Source organism: Balaenoptera musculus, chromosome 2 (assembly GCF_009873245.2).
Source record: "Balaenoptera musculus isolate JJ_BM4_2016_0621 chromosome 2, mBalMus1.pri.v3, whole genome shotgun sequence".
Classification (NCBI taxonomy): domain Eukaryota; kingdom Metazoa; phylum Chordata; class Mammalia; order Artiodactyla; family Balaenopteridae; genus Balaenoptera; species Balaenoptera musculus.
This window is the reverse complement of record NC_045786.1, coordinates 17,952,570-17,970,939: the sequence shown is the minus strand read 5'-3', so window position 1 is coordinate 17,970,939 and position 18,370 is coordinate 17,952,570. Positions and strand designations below refer to the sequence as shown.

Here is an 18,370-nt window from a genome sequence, read left to right as displayed (position 1 = left end):
AGGCTGAGCTTAGTTCGCCAGGCATGGGATTGGAGCGTGAATGACCAAGGTGTTCTGTGCCTTAGAACTTTATTACTCTTTGAGATTTTAAAGAAGTGCTGCCACTGTTTAGTTATAAGAAGAAATAGGTTGAATTTTAATTTTTATGGTACTTTGTTATGCTTTGTATTATGAAAATTTTCAATTTTGAAATAGTTTTATATTTCAGAAAAGTTACAAAAATAGTACAGAGTGCTTCCATATACCCTTCATCTATCCCTAATATTCACATCCAACATAATCATAGTGTAGTTATCAAAGTTAGGAAACGAATAGCATTGAGTCCATACTACTCACTAATCTATAGCCCTCATCTGAATTTTGCCTCTTTCCCACTAACGCCTTTTGTCTAGCCCACGAGCCAGGCAAGGGGCTCACACCGCATGCTGTTCACGTTTCTCCTCAGTCTCCTCCAATGCACACAGTTTCATCAGCCTTTTACTTTCCCGACCTTGGTATTTTTAAAGAGTAGTGGTTATTTTTACAGAATGTTCCTCAATTTGGATTTGTCTGATGTTTCCTCATGATTAGACCAAAGTTATGCATTTGGGGCAAGAGTACCATGGAAGTAACGTTGTATACTTCTCAGTGCATTTTTCAGAGGGTACGTGATGTTGATGAAGTGAAGTGACAGCACTTGGTGAAGTGCTGTCTGCCAAGTTTCTGCCCGCAGGCACTACTTTCTCTTTTTAATTAAAAAGCATCTTATGGGGAGATATCCTGAGATATGCCCATACCTCACCATACTCTCACCCATTAACGTTAGCATCCATTGGTAGATCTTGCCTGAGATGGTTCTGACTGTGGAGGTTGCCTAGTGATAATTTCTCTTTTAGTTATTTTTTCTATATTTATTAATTGGGATGCTCCAGGAAGGAAAAGCTGTCCATTCTCCACCATTTGTTTATTTATTTCTTCGATTATTTACTTATATCATTATGAACTCACAGATGTTTAGTTTATCTCGGGTTATAATCTAATGCTATCATTATTTGATCGTTTACAAGTGTCCCAAATGGTTTCGGCCCTTGGGAGCTCCTTAAGGTTGGCCCTAATTCCCTTTGATGTGCTTCCTTTGATGTGTTCTTTAGCATCACAAGGTGTTCCAGGCTCATCATGTATTTTCTCTGTCCCCGACCCTGGAATTAACTATTTTTCTAAGGAGTTCTAGTTCATTTATTGGAGAATAGTGTTAGAAACCATGATCTGGCTACTTGTGTTCATTGGTTCTTGGACCAGCAATTTGACATTGAAGCAATGTCATTGCTTCTAGGATCTCTCAGTGGACAGAGCTAGGACACATGTATTCACATACGTCCATACCCGTCTGCCTACCTACTTATAAAAACTACAAGTTCATATTGATGCCTCTAATTCTAATCTAATACTACAGTATATTTCCTTGCTTGTAACTTCTGTTTCTGGCGGTGAGAACTTTGGCTCTCATTATCCAAAATATTTTTCTTTTTCATTCATTCCTGCTGTGTGTGTGTGTGAGGAGGAGGAGGAGGAGGAGTAGTAGTATGAGTTTCTAAACCACGCGCTTGTAAGGAACAACTTTACTAACTAGAATACAATATTTCTGTGAAGGTTCTTTTTGCCTTTAGCCTTACATTAAACAGTGAAAAAAAAATAGTTTTATGAAGTGACTCAGTTCTTTTCTTCCCCACCCTTTTCGTTGTGGTTCTGTTTTTCATTTGTAACATAGTTGGGTTTATTTGTTTGTGCTCCATTTTAGATTCCCGACCCCCAGACCCCACCTTGCCTCCTGGTCGATTTCAATTATTTATTTCTCTTTTAGGTATTTGAATCATTATGTTGGCTCTAAGAGTCAGAGTTACAGAAAAATATATTCAGAAAAGTGTTACTGCCCCATTTATCTCCACCATTGTTCCCATTCTCTCTTTCTTTCAACCCTGTTCCTACTAACTCCCTGTAGCCTACCCGTCTCATTAGTTTCTTGTATCCTTTCTGTGTTTCTTAGGCACAGACGAGCAGATGCTGCACAGTTGTTAATATACCTTTCTTCCCATATGAAGGGTCCCTTATACCTTTTGCTGTATAAACTATATATCATGTATATGCATTATATATAGGTATATATGCACTTTCTTTTCCACTTGATATATCATTGACAAAAAGATTTAAATCCACTCCATCCCCTTTAGCATTCTGTGATATAAAACCATTTTATTTTTTTTATTTTCACCCAGAGAATTTTGCATATGAAGTGTACGACTTAGATATATAAAAGTAAAGCATCAAAACTCAGGGCAAGACTGTTTCTTTGAAGTTTCTTTTCCTAAAACATAACATTCCTGGGTGTGTACCTATCCATATTTTTCCTCTGTAGATTTACCTCAAAGGTGGTGTAAGTGTTTGGTTGTCATTTTAAATGCCTTTGTTTATAATTGCAAATTTACCTGTCATTTCTAGCTGGTAGCGGTGTTTGATGAGCAAGACCCGCATCATGGAGGTGATGGCACCAGTGCCAGCTCCACAGGCACCCAGAGTCCGGAGATGTTTGGCAGTGAGCTCGGCACCAACAGTGTTTCAGCGTTCCAGCCTTACCAAGCAACGAGTGAGATCGAGGTCACCCCTTCGGTCCTCCGTGCCAGTGAGTGCATATTTCGTCTTCACTTACGGGGGCGCCGACTGTGTTATCCAGCCGTGCTCTTGTGAATGGAGTTCATTGTCTGTTTATAGCAAAACCTGATTAAGTTTAGAACCTGGGCGAGTGTCTTCTGCAAGAGAGCGAGGCAAGATTCTTTACGTTTTCATAGATTGGCCTTACTTTACTTTGGACTGGTAGACTTTTAATTGCTCACCAAAGGTAAATAAGGATAATAGTTAAAGTTATACTACCTGCATTTTTCTTTCCATATGTTTTGTATGAACGCTAGAACAGATAGAAATAATCGACATCCTTCCATTGAAACCAAACACAGTGTGTTGGATTGACCATCAGCTTGGTTATAACAGTTACTTGAACTTTATCTGGAGACCAGGTGCTGAAGAGACCTCAGGGATTGTTATCTTCAGGGATCTGGAAGAGCTGCTATTAGATACCATCTCAAGGAACGAAAATATTGGACTTAGTGAGTTTATAGTAGGAATCCTAGGATTCCTAGTGCCCAAGTTCCGGGACACTAGCTTGAAGAATTCTGTAGCCATTCCTGCCAAGCTTACAGTGAAGAACTTCTGCTAAACATTCTATTTAGCATTTGTAATTGTATAATCTTATCATTGAGCAATTGTTAAGACTAAGAAGGCCTATTTCAAGAAATTTATAACTTAAAAATCATTTATCTTTTAGGCTCATCTATCTAGAAACATTTCAGTGTTTCAAGTGGAAAATTTAGTCTTGTGTGATGTTACTGGTAGTCTTCAGTAGACCTTCACATAGAGATAGGTAATAATATATAATAATATATAAAATAATATATAGAATATAGTTAGATAATTTTTAGAATATATAGTTTATTCTTATAAAATGCATCGTTGTCCCCACTTTTCACATTGGTAGCAGTCTGTAGCATTTTGGTAATTTGCTTCTAGATGTTCATAAACTATTTCTGCTTCCACTGTCCCTTGAGGATATATATATATATATATGTATATATATATATATGGGGAATAAGGAAAGAACGTCAATTTAACAGTTAACAAATCTGACGATCCATCAGAAACCACAGGGAAAGTATGCCATATAGAGATGTAGAGGATTGAAAGGCACATTGCATGATGGGATATGTACGTGATGCCCAGGGGATCGTGTATGGTTGCAGACCAATGTTAACCACTTTCTAAAATTGCTTTCTGTCACCTGGACAAGAATAATCGTAGCGAGAGCTGGGCACAGTGGAAAATGTTTCCAAGGAAGCGTGGACAGGAACAGCCGCTGTAAGGTGTTCTAGCTGGACCTTTCCTTATATCCAGGAGACGTAGGTTGTTTGTGCACATACATGAACAAATATATTTTAAACTGATTTTGTGGAAGTAACATTTGATTACTACATGGATACACTATTTAAAAAATCTTATGTAGGATTTACTTTGGGCAGTGTTTTTCAAAAGGTGAGGTGTGTACCATGTATGGTATATGAAGTAATATGCAGGGAGTGTGCAGGTCATTTTCTTTTATTGTACACTAGCTCATTAAGTCCATGCCTTAATGATTATCTGCTTGGAACAAGCTTGTGTTTAAGAAATGGATTGCCTAGTTTTTATTTAAAGAAGATTTTAATGAAACAGGAGTACAAGGATTCATAGGTGCCTGATGTTTGGAAAACAGCGTCTTTATGTGAGTAATTACACCTTAATGTATATAATGAAATACAGAGCTTTTTGTTGTGTTACTGTTGTGGTTTTTTTATTCATGTGTTTTACAAAGCAAGGTGCACCTTTAATTTAGCTGCACCTTAAAAATGTGTTGGAGGAAAGGCCAGTCCTGTCTTTAGGTTAACAAGAATTTGGATGGCTTGCTGCCCATCCATTTATATCTTTATTTTAAATTTATTTTTTACTTTCTGGCCACGCTGTGTGGCACGTGGGGTCCTAGTTCCCCGACCAGGGCTCGAACCCAGGCCCCCTGCATTGGAAGCGTGGAGCCCTAACCACTGGACCGCCAGGGAAGTCCCCCATTTATATCTTTTGACTTCACTTCACTGACTCAGCAAGATTTTTAAACCACCACCACCCATATTTGGCTGGCTCTGTGTGTTAAAATTTAAGTGCTGTTTTCAACCCCAAACATCTCTTTTACCTTGTTTTAATTGAGAAAAGGAAGTTATATTTGAAGCATATGTGTTGTCTCGCAGTCATCAGTGAGAAAATATGCAAATATTCAGAGCAAGAAGCTCTGAATTTTATTTGCTAACGTTATTTAGATTTTATGGCCTTGGCAGGCACTGGCTAAATGCGTGCTAAACATCTACTAAATACAAGGTTTGGTGACTATGTGAAAGTTACCCAATACATATGAGTCATTTTCTACAGCATTAATACCATTCATTCGGAAATAAAACAACAGTCGGTCTGTGCTGGCCAGGCCTTGTGCCAGGCGATCAGAGTTCAGAGTCGAGTTAATATGGCCGAGTCCTTGCCATCAGGGAGTTTATGTTCTTCCTCTTTTTCAGATACGGAAATAAAGAAACCAACAATATTGTAGAGATTTGTTCAGTGATGGAATAATCAACTCCACTTAGGGGCATGGTTAATAAAGGATTTCAGATAAATAAGCCTCAAAATTTATCTTGAAGAAATAAAGTAATAATTTTCCTATGAATGAGTTAACTTATCTCCTCCATTCCATAAAAAATTGATGGAAGCCAAGAAAACTGTGGAAGTATTTTCCTATGACGTGAGAAAAAAAATTAAAACATTTTGTTTTCCTCCCAAAGTTCATTTTTCCCTTCTGATTAAAAAAAGTAATTTAGGGCTTCCCTGGTGGTGCAGTGGTTAAGAATCCGCCTGCCAATGCAGGGGACACGGGTTCGAGCCCTGGTCTGGGAAGATCCCACATGCCGCGGAGCAGCTGGGCCCGTGAGCCACAATTACTGAGCCTGCGTGTCTGGAGCCTGTGCTCCGCGACAAGAGAGGCCGCGATAGTGAGAGGCCTGCGCACTGCGATGAAGAGTTGTCCCCACTTGCCACAATTGGAGAAAGCCCTCGCACAGAAACGAAGACCCAAGACAGCCATAAATAAATAAATAAATAAAAATTAAAAAAAAAAAAAAAACAAAAAAAAAAAAAGTAATTTAAAACATTTGGGCCTCCAGAAGTGCTGTGGGCCCTGGGCATTGGACCTTCTCTGCCTTAGGACTGTCCACACTGGAGAAATGCAGCAGTTTTCAGGCCAGTAATGCCATTTTAGGGAGTGGTGCATAAGGAATATGGTGATTTGACATCAAACCCTTTGAACTGTTCTGGCATTTCTTGGAAGGTCTCTGCATCCTTCAGGCATAGATAGGTATACTTCAATTTAAAGATAAGCAGATATGGATAACCTGAGTAAATGTTCTTTTTTTTTTTTTTTTTCCAACCAGACTTTTGATAAGTTTGGGAGTATAGTCTACTTTATGCTTTTAACATGAGCTTGCTGTGCAGATACTCCTTCCTAGGATGGTGGTTTAGCATATTCATGGTTCAGAAAGAATAAGGCAAAGCCACATCATGCAAGGTCAGCAGTCTCACTCAGCTTCAGTTCGTTCTTCTCCAGGAACCTGGCCCTGGACTGTGAAGAGTAAATGAGATGTTTGACCTCCTGATAGTGCCTGACACACGACAAGCACTAGAGTAACAGGAGATTGTAGACAGACGATGGTGATGATGATGTCTCTTGAGTGCAAAGCCAGTAGTCATGGATGTTCTAAAGGCGTGAGGAGTTATGGAACCCAAGTAAATAGGACGTGTCTTCCTGGATAGGAAACACTGCCTTTCTTAGGTAGGTGGGGTGGAGTGCTTTCATACAGGGTCAAAGTGGAACCGTGTTCTCTGAACCTCACGGTTCTGTGATAGATGTTTAACTGTATATTTATTGTTCACAAATCCAGTTTTAGAGGGACCTACTGTGCTCAGGAGCACAGTTTCCGGAGCAGATCACTGAGACCAAGTCTAGCATTTTTTTCCCCCACTTATGATTTTTTTCTTTTTTAATTCTCAAAGGCTTTTTATAGAGATCAGACATTCTGGGGGTAGCCTGGCTTTAGAATGATGGCAGGATTTCTTTTCATCCCAGAATACTGATTTAATATTTCCTTTGGAAGAGCCAGACTGAAGATTCGAGATTCCTTGGCAGTGGCATATGCCCTAGTGATGGAAGAAGTCCTAGAAATAGAATTGCTGTAGAAAATTTGAGAAACAAAGTATCTGATTAGATTGTCTTTTAACATTTTAACCTTTCTGAGCTATGTTAATTTTATAGTTAATTTTTATCCATGTCTGGCAAAATGTTGCTGAAAATGGTGCTCTTTAACTAATTGGTAAGATTTTACTAGCTCCCTAACTTTGAAAACTTTTACAGAGACATCAAGAACTGCTGTACAAGGCTTGTGTCATAAAGTTAGGTGCCCCCGACCCCGCCGCCTCTTTCTTGAACTCTAAATTTTTTTTCTTACTCAATAATACACGGATTGGTTTTGTCTTGCTACGAGATCCAAGATGTTTGGTTTAGAGACCTATTCTTTTAACATTACCTGGTATTAGAACTATTTTCCGGATTTTATTTAAACATATATTGAAAATAGAAATAATATTCCTATTGTATTTCCTTTTAACTTGTGAAGTGGAGCATGGCATACAAATGGCATTCTCAGTATTTCAAATAATTACCTTCTTACTGTGCAAGTTCTATTCAGCATATAAAACCCATCCAGTTTTGTTGTAGATGCAATCTGATTATTACATGTTGACAAGGTCATATATCTATTAATTGGATTGGAGATGGGATACAAAATTGCTGTAATTATTGTAATTTTCTAGCTAATTGCAGGGTTGGTGGTGAATATTTTACTTCTGCAAAATGAAAAACAGTATTCCATCAGAAGTTGTTTTATGGGGTTTCAGACATTCTGTTTCATATCTTTGGTGCTTTTTGCCCACAGAGTATCTCTTTTGTATCTTTTTTGTGTATGGATCCGCCTCTGAATGTCAGAGCGCTCATTGGCAGGGATCAGTGGAAGCAGCAAAGACAGAGAGCCTGGAGTACTCTCAGCTACCTCTTTGTTCTGGTTGCCACAGTACCTCTATTGTTTATTTATAAACTGGAGTACTCTCCTTTCAGACTTACAATCAAGGTTGGATGGGTCAGATCCCATTGGAAGAGGACTCCTGTGCTCTGCTCTCTTGTCACCTGTGCACTCAGAAATACTCCCTGAAATGAGCGTTCTTCACTACGTTCAGACTGTTTATGTGTTCTTTCTTGGCGTGAATAATTAAGTGAATTATTGGCCAGCCCACTTCACATTGTAATACGGGGCTTACGTTGCATGTTCTCTGTCTTTTGTATTTTTTGCTTTATTGAAGCTGAGCCAGCTTCTAAGAGCTGAAAGCCGAATTGACATTTTAAAAATAATGGTGTGTATACAAGGTGAGTGTGTTTGGAGGGTTGCAGGTGGGGGGGCCGGGCTACTGAGGGGGTGTTGGGAGCTTGCTGCCGGGGATGGTGCGAGCAGACTGATGTTTATTCCCTGCTGGAGTATGAACTGGAGGCGCAGGTGACAATTGCCAGGCCTAATGAGCAATTTGGCAGATAAGACGGGCTGTCAGGCGACAGCAGTTCAGCAGCAGGCACACTGTCTGCAGACCAAGATGCTTGTTCCAGAGATGGCATTTCAATACCATAAAGAAAGCCTTCTTTTTTGTTGATATCTGGCGTTGCAAAGATGTGTGTTTCATCCTTCAATTTTCCAGTGAAGTAACCAGCAATCAACATATGGTGATTTTGGTTGCAAAATTATTTTTAAACTTGCCTTTTCATGTGGTCTTCCATTAAGAAAAATGGGGGGGGGGGAACGACAAGATATATTTTCCCCACACCAGAACACAAGAAATGTTAGGTTTTAAAATGCTAATAAAATGTAAGCGATCAGTTGCTTCATTGGGCTGAAACATTTCATCTGTGGTCTTTACATTGGAACTTAACACTCCACAAGGTAACAGTGTAGTCTTTTCATCATACTGTGTCATTTATATCTGCTTCCTTTACCCAGGAATCCTTCCACAGAGCACACGAAAATCTAGACATGTGCATGGATTCTCCCCACAGAGGCTATGAGTATACTGTATTGCATAAGTGACGCTGGGGACAGGTTTCCACATCTTTGTAGGATGGAGCAGTCCCTTAGGAAACCTCCAGGTCCATCTCCCCTGTTTACCGTCAGGAAACTGAGGCTCAATGGAGTGAACTAACACAGTCTGTGCTTATGGCATAACCATAGCACACCTCTTCATATTCAAGACAAGTGGAGTTATTGCCAAAAATGTATGCACACTTACTGTATGTCAAGGTCCCGTTGTGGCATTTCCAGACACCAGACTTGGAGTCAGAACATCTTTGGACTTCCCGTCTGACACCAGTATTTCCGAGTTATCTTTCAGCAGAATAATCATTTGCTTCCTACATTGTTTAATTACATCTTTGTGAAGTACTTAATTTAAAAAAATCTCCACACATATGTATACAGTATTTTACACTTAATAATGGTGACTGTTGGGCCACTGGGAGGAGGAGTATATTTTAGAAACTCTCTGCCCCATGTAATCAGACGGACTTTGGCCTGTAGTTAGCGGGTGGTCCTTGGTCATTGAAAAGGCTTCCTGTAGTGTTCACGGCACCATCTGTGCGAGATCTCCACACCCCAAACCTTATGGAACTGGACCCCTTGTGCACAAAGTCTCTGCATCTGTCACACCTGCTGAAATCTAGGGAAGAACAGTTTTACAGATTCCTTCGCCACCCCTCTAAGATTTCTCCACTGTCCAATCACTTCTGTATTTCTCACTTCTTTTTGTCCTTGGCTAGTATATTTTACTTGACCCTGAGGCCTTGCCTTGTAGTCTTGCCTTTGTATGGGGATATATCTTATGTGTCCGATTTTTTTTCTGTTCATCAGGTGCAAAAACGGTTACTGACACTTGAAAATTTGTAGAAGTGATATAGCTATGAATATATTAAGAAAGCACAATTTAAATCGAAGCAAGAAAGCCCATTTTCAAATGGCAATAAGAACTGCATTACGTAGAGAAAATAATTGTATGAAAATGTTTGAGCAGACACGATTAGATTGTAAACAAGCTTTCTTTTGCATTTTCATTCTCCATTCTAACCAGGTATCTAGGTTCTTTTTTCTATTAGCACATATCACAGAGAGACCCATATGTGGATTATTTTGTCATCATGAAATCCTGGCAGATAACATCTTCTCTTTTCTTCTTGCTGCTCTTGATACAGATCTCTTGTATAGATCTTCTTGAAACTGTGTTTGCTTCTTTATTCTTTCATTGCTTTTAATGTCAGAAATGGCTTTGCGTTCCTCGTTCTGTTTGCTCCTGTCTCCAGCTAGAGACCGGCTTCATCTCTCAGAGTCGTTGTGTGAGCCCCAAATGGGAAGGGATCGAGAGGCAGCCCTGCAGGGACACAGAGTGCTTGGTAAATGCGCCCCTGAGGTTTCCACCCCTTCTGCCTTTTCCCTGAAATGGACAGCTAGTGGTCCCTGTGATGGCCACGTTTCGAAGAAAAACCACCTTACGTCTAAATCAGTGTATTGATTCATTATACTATTTTGTATTTACAAATTTCATTTATATTGATGTATAAATTAACAATTTATTAATTATTATCAATTCATTGCCTACATTTCAGCAAATTGTTTTTCTCCTTAGTAAAGAGCCTGGGCACTGCAGCATGTGCGCATAGCGGCGTGAGATCGTGTGCCCCATGACACACGTGAGAGAGGACAGTGCCTTCTCACAGAGAGATCTCTATCCAGCACTTTCTGTGACTTAGATTTGATGCTTCCTTTACATATTTCCCTCCAGTTGGCATTTGACAGAACTTAAATAAATCTAGAATTTTGATAACTGCAAAAAAGGGGACTGTGCTTCCGTTACCTCACCTCCTGTTTCTCTCTTTTGGTCTGAAACGTGGTCCAGACCATGGACCTGGCTTATTCTCGGGTACTGTCACACTGCCTGTTCCTTGGTGGAATGCCTTTCCATTTGTATTCTCTCTAAAAGTTGTAGACAGTTTTCTATCCCTACATTTTTCAGCATTACTCTCCATTTTCTATCTGTTCTGGGGATTAAGCCACCACTATGTGTTATTTTTCCAACTCTTTCTTACAGAGTTGAGAGTAAATAAAGCAATTACAGCAGCTCGTTGCCTGGGCTGCAGTTCTGTTTTGACCGTATTATACAAGCATCATTTTCTTGTCTTTATAGTGGTACCCTAGTAGTAAGTCTTTGTATGTACATATGCACATATCTGTGGCTGTTATTTAGTGAGGTTATATATGGAAGGAGCATAGGAGTAGCATGTACCTTCAGGAAAATAAATCATTTTGTAGAGATAAATCCCACGTTTAAAGATGGAAAATTACAACCGGAACCGTCTAGGACCAATCATAATATGGGAAGAGCAGGAGCCAAAGGGCATTTCAGACTACAACTCTACTCAGCCCATCATCACATTTAATTAAGATGTCAGTTTGTGCCATGGCTGATCCACTGGTTAATTTGTTATTTAGATCAGCTTGAGAAGTGTTTATTTTAAATATAGAATTTGTGTTAATGCATTGGAAAAGAATATTCTCTTGCTTGGCAGAGATGGTGCAGCCTAAAGATGTATGACTTAGAGCAACAAAAACCAGCTGGTGATCAGTTTGCATAAGTAGTATAGGGGTATCTACTAATGCTGGATAATAACCGTTCTTATGTAATCAGAGTCAGGGGGTTGGGAATGGGAGGCAGAAGCAAGGTCAATGATGAGTCACAGGGGCTTCCCTGGGGGTCCAGTGGTTAACACTCCGCTACTCCACTGCAGGGGGCACAGGTTCGATCCCTGGTCTGGGAACTAAGATCCCGCATGCCACGCGGTGCAGCCAAATAAAGAAAAAAAAAAAGAAAGAAGAAAAGATGAGTCACAAATCATAGAGCAGAACTGCATTGAATCCTGAGGATGGGTCTGTGATCCATGGTCAAGGCTTGGGGATCATGTGTCCACTCTGAGGGGGGTGGGAGAGCCAGGTGGGCAGGGGTCTGTCTGGGCCTGTCCTTGGTGCTTCATCCAGAAAGCTTCCCAGTCTGCCTTCCTCATTTCCCTCCCTCATCGAGGACATGGCACCTCTTTTCTTCAAAATTGGGAAATTAGTTTGATCAGAGTTAATACATAAATTTTGAAGAGCAGGGTGTTTATAATTTTCTGTGTGTGTATATGTATCAGTTTTCTATTCCCGCTATAACAAGTTACCACAAACTTAGTGCCTTAAAACGATACAGATTAATCTTAGTACCATAAGTCAGAGTCTCATGTGGATCTCAATGAGCTAAAGTCCAAGGGTTGGCAGGGCTGTGTTTCTTTTGGAGGCTCCAAGGGAGAATCCCAAAGAAGGGAGAATCCATTTCTTTGCCTTTTCCAGCTTCTGGAGGCCACCTGTATTCCTTGCTTGTGGCCCTTTCTCCATCTTCACCATCAGCAGCCTTGCATCCCTTTGACCATTCTTCTTCAGTCACGCCTCCCTCCCTTTCCTTCTGCCCTTCTCTCCATTTTTTAAGGACTCATGTGATTACATTGAGCCCCCCTGGAAAATCCAGGATAATCTCCACACCTCAGTCTTTGCCTTCATTCCACATGTACAGACCCTTTTGCATGTCAGGTAACATGGCAGGTTCTAGGGATTAGGATGTGGACCAATCTTTGGGGGCCATTATTCTGCCTACACAATATACAGTTAATATATAATATTAATAATGTGAGGTAGTGTGAAAAAAATACCACTTCCATTGCTCTATGTTTGGGGCATTATCTTTCCTCATCAGGTGACTCTGGATACGACAATCAGTGTCTGCCCCAAAAACATTTATGTGATGATCATTTTGATGTAAGTACATTGGAAAGGAAAGTAATGAACGTTGGGACAAACCATCTCATTAGAAGTATTTCTTTGAGACCATTTCTAATTTAGGTGAGCCAGATAGAGCAATATTTATAAAAACATCACTCTAGCCATTATTATATAATTCTGTTTGCTTGACTTTCATGTAACAATTTGTTTGATATTTATCTCTTTTGCATAATTAAAAAGAATTTTCAAAGTATTGACTTTTAAAATTTTTTTTTTTTTTTTAATTTATTTTTGGCTGTGTTGGGTCTTCGTTTCTGTGCGAGGGCTTTCTCCAGTTGCGGCAAGCGGGGGCCACTCTTCATCGCGGTGCGCGGGCCTCTCACTATCGCGGCCTCTCGTTGCGGAGCACGGGCTCCAGACGCGCAGGCTCAGTAGCTGTGGCTCACGGGCCTAGTTGCTCCGCGGCATGTGGGATCTTCCCAGACCAGGGCTCGAACCCGCGTCCCCTGCATTGGCAGGCAGATTCTCAACCACTGCGCCACCAGGGAAGCCCAGTATTGACTTTTATACTCGGTGAAATTTTGATTAGAAAAATTATGTGCAATTTGTGAATACTGAAAACATTGGGCAGTTTCCTTATCTCGTATGTACTCTCTCTTCTTGCTCAAGCTCTCCTTCTTACCTTCCTCATGACTTACTGTATTTGTTTTTTTAAGCTTTAAAAAAATCTACAAAGTTATTGCAGATGTTTACTTTAGTTATGTTCTAGGCCTTCCCATAGAGTATCTAAAGAATGGCTTTTAGGATGATTACATAAATTGATGGAGCTTGTGAGTATTAGATGTAATTTTCATTCTTGAACCTCCATCAGTTCGCATTCTTGAGCTCTTTTAGAAGTTTCTAATAATTCTGTTTTGAATGGCATTGAAGTGACTGAAGACTAGTTCTAATGAACCTTCATGAACACATTCATCTAAGGACCTTTTTTTGGTATTACTTCACCTTGTTTCCTTCTTTTGCCTGTAAAGAAGTGCATTGTTGGGCGTTTACCAATCTTTTAAAGAATTAAAAGTTTTCTCAAACAGCACTCTTTCCTCTTTCTGGGTTTCCTTATATGCTGCTTTATTTTGTAGCTGCTTTATGTACCTCTCTGGCAGTTCAGTTTCTGAATAATGGAATGTGATAAAAGACTATTCATATCTGTGAACATAAAATTGCAACAGATCCAAGTTCAAATGTGTACTTGATCTTTAAATTTTATTTACCAGGGTGCTAACATTTCCTTAATAGGATTTTTCTTTTACACTGAAGAAATGTTTTATAATATTTTCCACTGAACACAATTTTATATATATTTCAATTTTCGTACATTCTGCAAGATTGTAAATTTAAAAGGGAACCTCGCAAACAACCTTCTACATCTATATCCTCAATTGGATATGCCTGATTCGGGGCCAATGCAATACTCTTATTAGTGTAGAAAATTGAGACCCTTAATTAGAAAAAATATCTCCTGAAACCACATCTAAAATGACTGCTCTCTGCTCGATGATTACATCATCCCTCTTCATTCACTTCCTTTATTATCAAGACATACTGAATCGCTGCATTTTTGTTAAGGTCTTACTATAAGACTTAATTGTGTCAGAGGAGAAGTTTGGTTTAGCTATCAATGGTTTTGCAGTTGTGGTTATTATTCCTTACCAACTTTAAAGACAGAGTATATACTTACAGGGAGAAAAAAACCATTTTTGAACTATAAATAAATTGAGTAACTACTGCTGGCACAGTTTTATTCTCTGGAACTTGGCTGTTGTAGACTTGATTCCTGTTTACTTATTTACAGTGAATGATGCGTCACCATCATGGGTAACACAAATGCTGATGCATGCAATCTACTTTCTTGTGCAAGAGTCAGGACTGTCATGATAGTGGTGTACTAAACATGTCTGGAAAAGGTGTGCGTGCGTGCGTGTGTGTGTGTGTGTGATTTGTAGTGATTCCTTGCCTTTATTTTTGTATATTTCATAAGTATTGTCTTTTTTTACTGATTGAAAACCGAGTTTAGATATGGGCTTTTTAACTTAAAATTTCCATAGCAATACTAAAGATTATTACATGACATGAAGGTATTGCTCATAAAACTAATGGGGCAGTTTTTTTCTGTATGATGAATATATTATGTTTCTAAATAAACGAAATGTTATGTTTTCTAGATTTTTTTCTTCATTTACTTTCATAAACTCTGTCCTTGAAATAAGTACACATCATACACATGCCACGCACCTAGATGGATTTTTAAGGAAGTTATTAATCAGATGAAGCTAATAAATAGTGAAGACTCTCTACCTGCATCTGACTGCTTTTTGTAATTTGCTTTCAATTCCTATGGGTTCCAGGCTTCAAGTTCTTATGCTACTCATACTTGAAAATTTTGTTTTTTTTCTGTCAGCTCATCTGCTAATCTTATTGGTAACTATTATATTTTTGAGCATTTTCTCACAATAAATGTTAAGACATCAAAATAATATAAGAATATTTTTCACATTTCTCTACCATTACTTATTGTCTATCACTCCATTGCTCCTTGAAAAGATTTACTAGGTGTTTGGTGCGAAAATGCAGCTGTTTTATATCTGTACCTTGATTATCATCAAATATGCTTCATCTTTCTGAAAAATGGAAGAAATCAAACTACAGTAGTACTTGTCACTTAACCTTTTAAAAGTCAAGGCACGTCTAAGTAAATGGGTTCAGGGTCACATCTAGACCCACTAATCATGTAGTTAAATTTCATGTTGCATCTTAGACCTTTAATTTGTGAGAAACAGCACTTTAGGAGGCTTGACTTAGAAAATCTTTCTGGTGAAACTGAGCCTCTTCTGAATAAATGTTGTAGTGATATAAAGTCAGCACAGCCTGTTCGGAGGAGATTCATTCAACTGTAGCACAGAAAATATTAAAGAAACCATCATGATGAATGTGCAACTTTACACAGCTTTCCTTTTTAAAAAATTTAACCCTGATTGGGGAAAAAGACTATTATTCAGTATCATTACATTGCACATTTTCACATGTCTTTATAATTTTCTCCTTTGCAAGGTCATTTGTCTTCTGTTCAATTTTTTAATCGTAGAAAATTTCAAGCATATACAAGATTAAAGAGAATAGTGTAAAGAAATGCCATGCCCAACTCTCAGTTCTAACAATTATCAATTTATGGCCAATCTTGTTTCATCTATACTTCCCCAAATGGGATTATTTCAAAGTAAATTCCAGATCTTATATCATTTCTTCTGAAAATATTTCAGTACTGTATATATTTCTAAAAAGTAAAACTTTAAATATATAACCCCATACAATACTTTCTTAATGCTATGTAATGTAATATTATTATTAAAATTACTCTATTTTGTAAATGTGGTTTCATATTTGGCTTCTTTAAATCAGCATCCAAAGAAAATCTACACACTGCATTTGATTGATATGTTTCTTTTAGTCTATAAGTTCCTCTTTCTGTGTGTGTGTCTGCATGTGTCTATATATGGGTATGAGTATATGTATGTATACACACACACACACACACACACACACATATATACACATTGCAATTTACTCATTGAAATTGGACTGATTCTCTGGTGGTTTTCCTCTGTCTGGAGCTGAATCCATCCCTGTGGCATCTACTGTGTTCTTACATACCCTGTGTTTCTTATAAACTGGTAGTTATTAGATGTAGAGTCTTGATTTGATTCTGGTCTGAGTCTTTGACAACAGTATCTCTAGGTGGTATTGTACAGTTCACTCAAGAGACAAAGTCTGGTTGTTTCTCATTGTGTGATATTAGCAGCATTGGTGATTATTGCCTAGATCCATTATTATATTTTTTAATGTTTGCAGCATGTTGATATTCCAGTTCTTTCGTTTATTGGCCACATAATTTCTCTAAAGATAATTTTTTTTTTTTTTGTCAACTAGTTTGTTACCCTGAGATATCCTTTGTATAGGAAGAACAGACCACATGCCCAATTCTGTCTTTTTATCAGTTTTCATAATAATGAGTTTGTTTTCTTGGCTAGCATCTCCTGGTTTCACTTTTCCTTTTTCCCTCTTTAAAAAAGTCACTTATGAGTTAAAAGAACTCATAAGCATTAGTATAGTTGTTATTTCAGTCTATTGCATTATTGTTCTTATTGCTGCTCAGATCATCCATGTTCGTGGCAGTGGGACCTCTCTAAACTGGCTCCTGAGTGCTCTTGATAAAAACATCCTTGCTTTCTGCCATGAAATGTGTTCCATGCTCATCTTATATATTTTCTGCCGCACATCTGGAATCAGTCACTTCCCAAAGCAGTCTTGTCCTGTTAATGGGAAGAGGTATTCAGAGCCTGCTATTTGGGTACATTGATTATATTTTGCTAAGCCTAAAAGTAAGTTAAAATTAAGAGCATCCTGGTCGGGCTTCCCTGGTGGCGCAGTGGTTAAGAATCCACCTGCCAATGCAGGGGACACGGGTTCGAGCCCTGGTCTGGGAGGATCCCACATGCCGCGGAGTAACTAAGCTTGTGCACCACAACTACTGAACCCACGTGCCACAACTACTGAAGCCCGCGCACCTAGAGCCCATGCTCCACAACAAGAGAAGCCACCACAATGAGAAACCCACGCACCACAACGAAGAGTAGCCTCCGCTCGCCGCAACTAGAGAAAGCCCTCGCGCGGCAACGAAGACCCAACACAGCCAAAAATAAATAAATTAAAATAAAAAAAGAGCATCCTGATGTAATTTCAATTTTCAAAGTGATGCCTGAAAGTGTAGTGAATCTACTCTTGATTATTTGAGAGATGAATCTTTCTAGGGGCACTAATCAGCATGGGTTCTTCCTGTCAATTCCAAGTTTCCTTAATTTGAATTCTGATGAAGTTTTTAGGCAACTATAAGACTAGTGTTGGGAGTTCCCTGGCGGTCCAGTGGTTAGGACTCGGCGCTTTCACTGCTGGGGCTCGGGTTCAATCCCTGGTCAGGGAACTGAGATCCTGTAAGCCACGTGGTGCAGCTACACACACACACACACACACACACACACACACACACACTAGTGTTTCCGTGGGCACTATGACTGTGAGTGTGATGAGGTCGTCCTGGGCAGATGTCAGAAGCACTGATGGACATTCTGCTTGGCTGTCAGTAGATGCCAGAATACCGAGCTGCCAGCATGCAGGTATTGGTAGGAATCCCTCGAAGGAATCCAGGGCGTTTTTATGATGAATTGCAGCCAATGGTTTAGGGCTTTGCTGTTGTTCAACTAGTGAAGAAGAACTGGCATCTCAGTTAGTGAGCTTAGCATTTATATGTGCCCCTGGTGAAACGGAGCGGCCAGAGCACTGTCTCTAGTGGACACCGTGGGGGCATTTGGTCACAGCCAGAGCTGCCGGGGTCTTTAAGGGTCTGTGCGACCTGGCTGTCCCTAGTGGCGTTGGCCCCAGCTCCTACAGCCTCACCAAGCCTTGTGACTTCACGAGCTGCGTTTCACCTTCCAAGGCTGGTGTCGGTGGCGGTTTGTGCAGCGGGGTCGTGATCAGGGACGTGGGGACACAGAATACTGAAGCTTTGCGTACATCTGTATTGTCTCGTAGTTTAGAATTTACCATTTCTTGTATTTTTTTTTTAATCTGATGGAGGCATTTTTATTTTTATTTTTTTAACATCTTTATTGGAGGCTTGTATGTGTTTAATAATGCTTCTGTTAGTTGAGCATGCGTTTAAA

General features: G+C 39.4%; 1 protein-coding gene across 15 annotated transcripts in view; it reads left to right on the top strand.

Annotated features, from left to right (window-relative positions):
* PARD3 (par-3 family cell polarity regulator) overlaps positions 1-18,370 on the top strand; it is a 629,285-nt gene that overhangs the window by 246,430 nt on the left and 364,485 nt on the right. For all 15 annotated transcript variants that reach the window (XM_036842192.1, XM_036842191.1, XM_036842188.1 and 12 more), the window contains exon 3: positions 2,476-2,656. In XM_036842192.1, the coding sequence (XP_036698087.1) occupies positions 2,476-2,656 (181 nt within the window). The remainder of the gene's footprint in view (positions 1-2,475; positions 2,657-18,370) is intronic.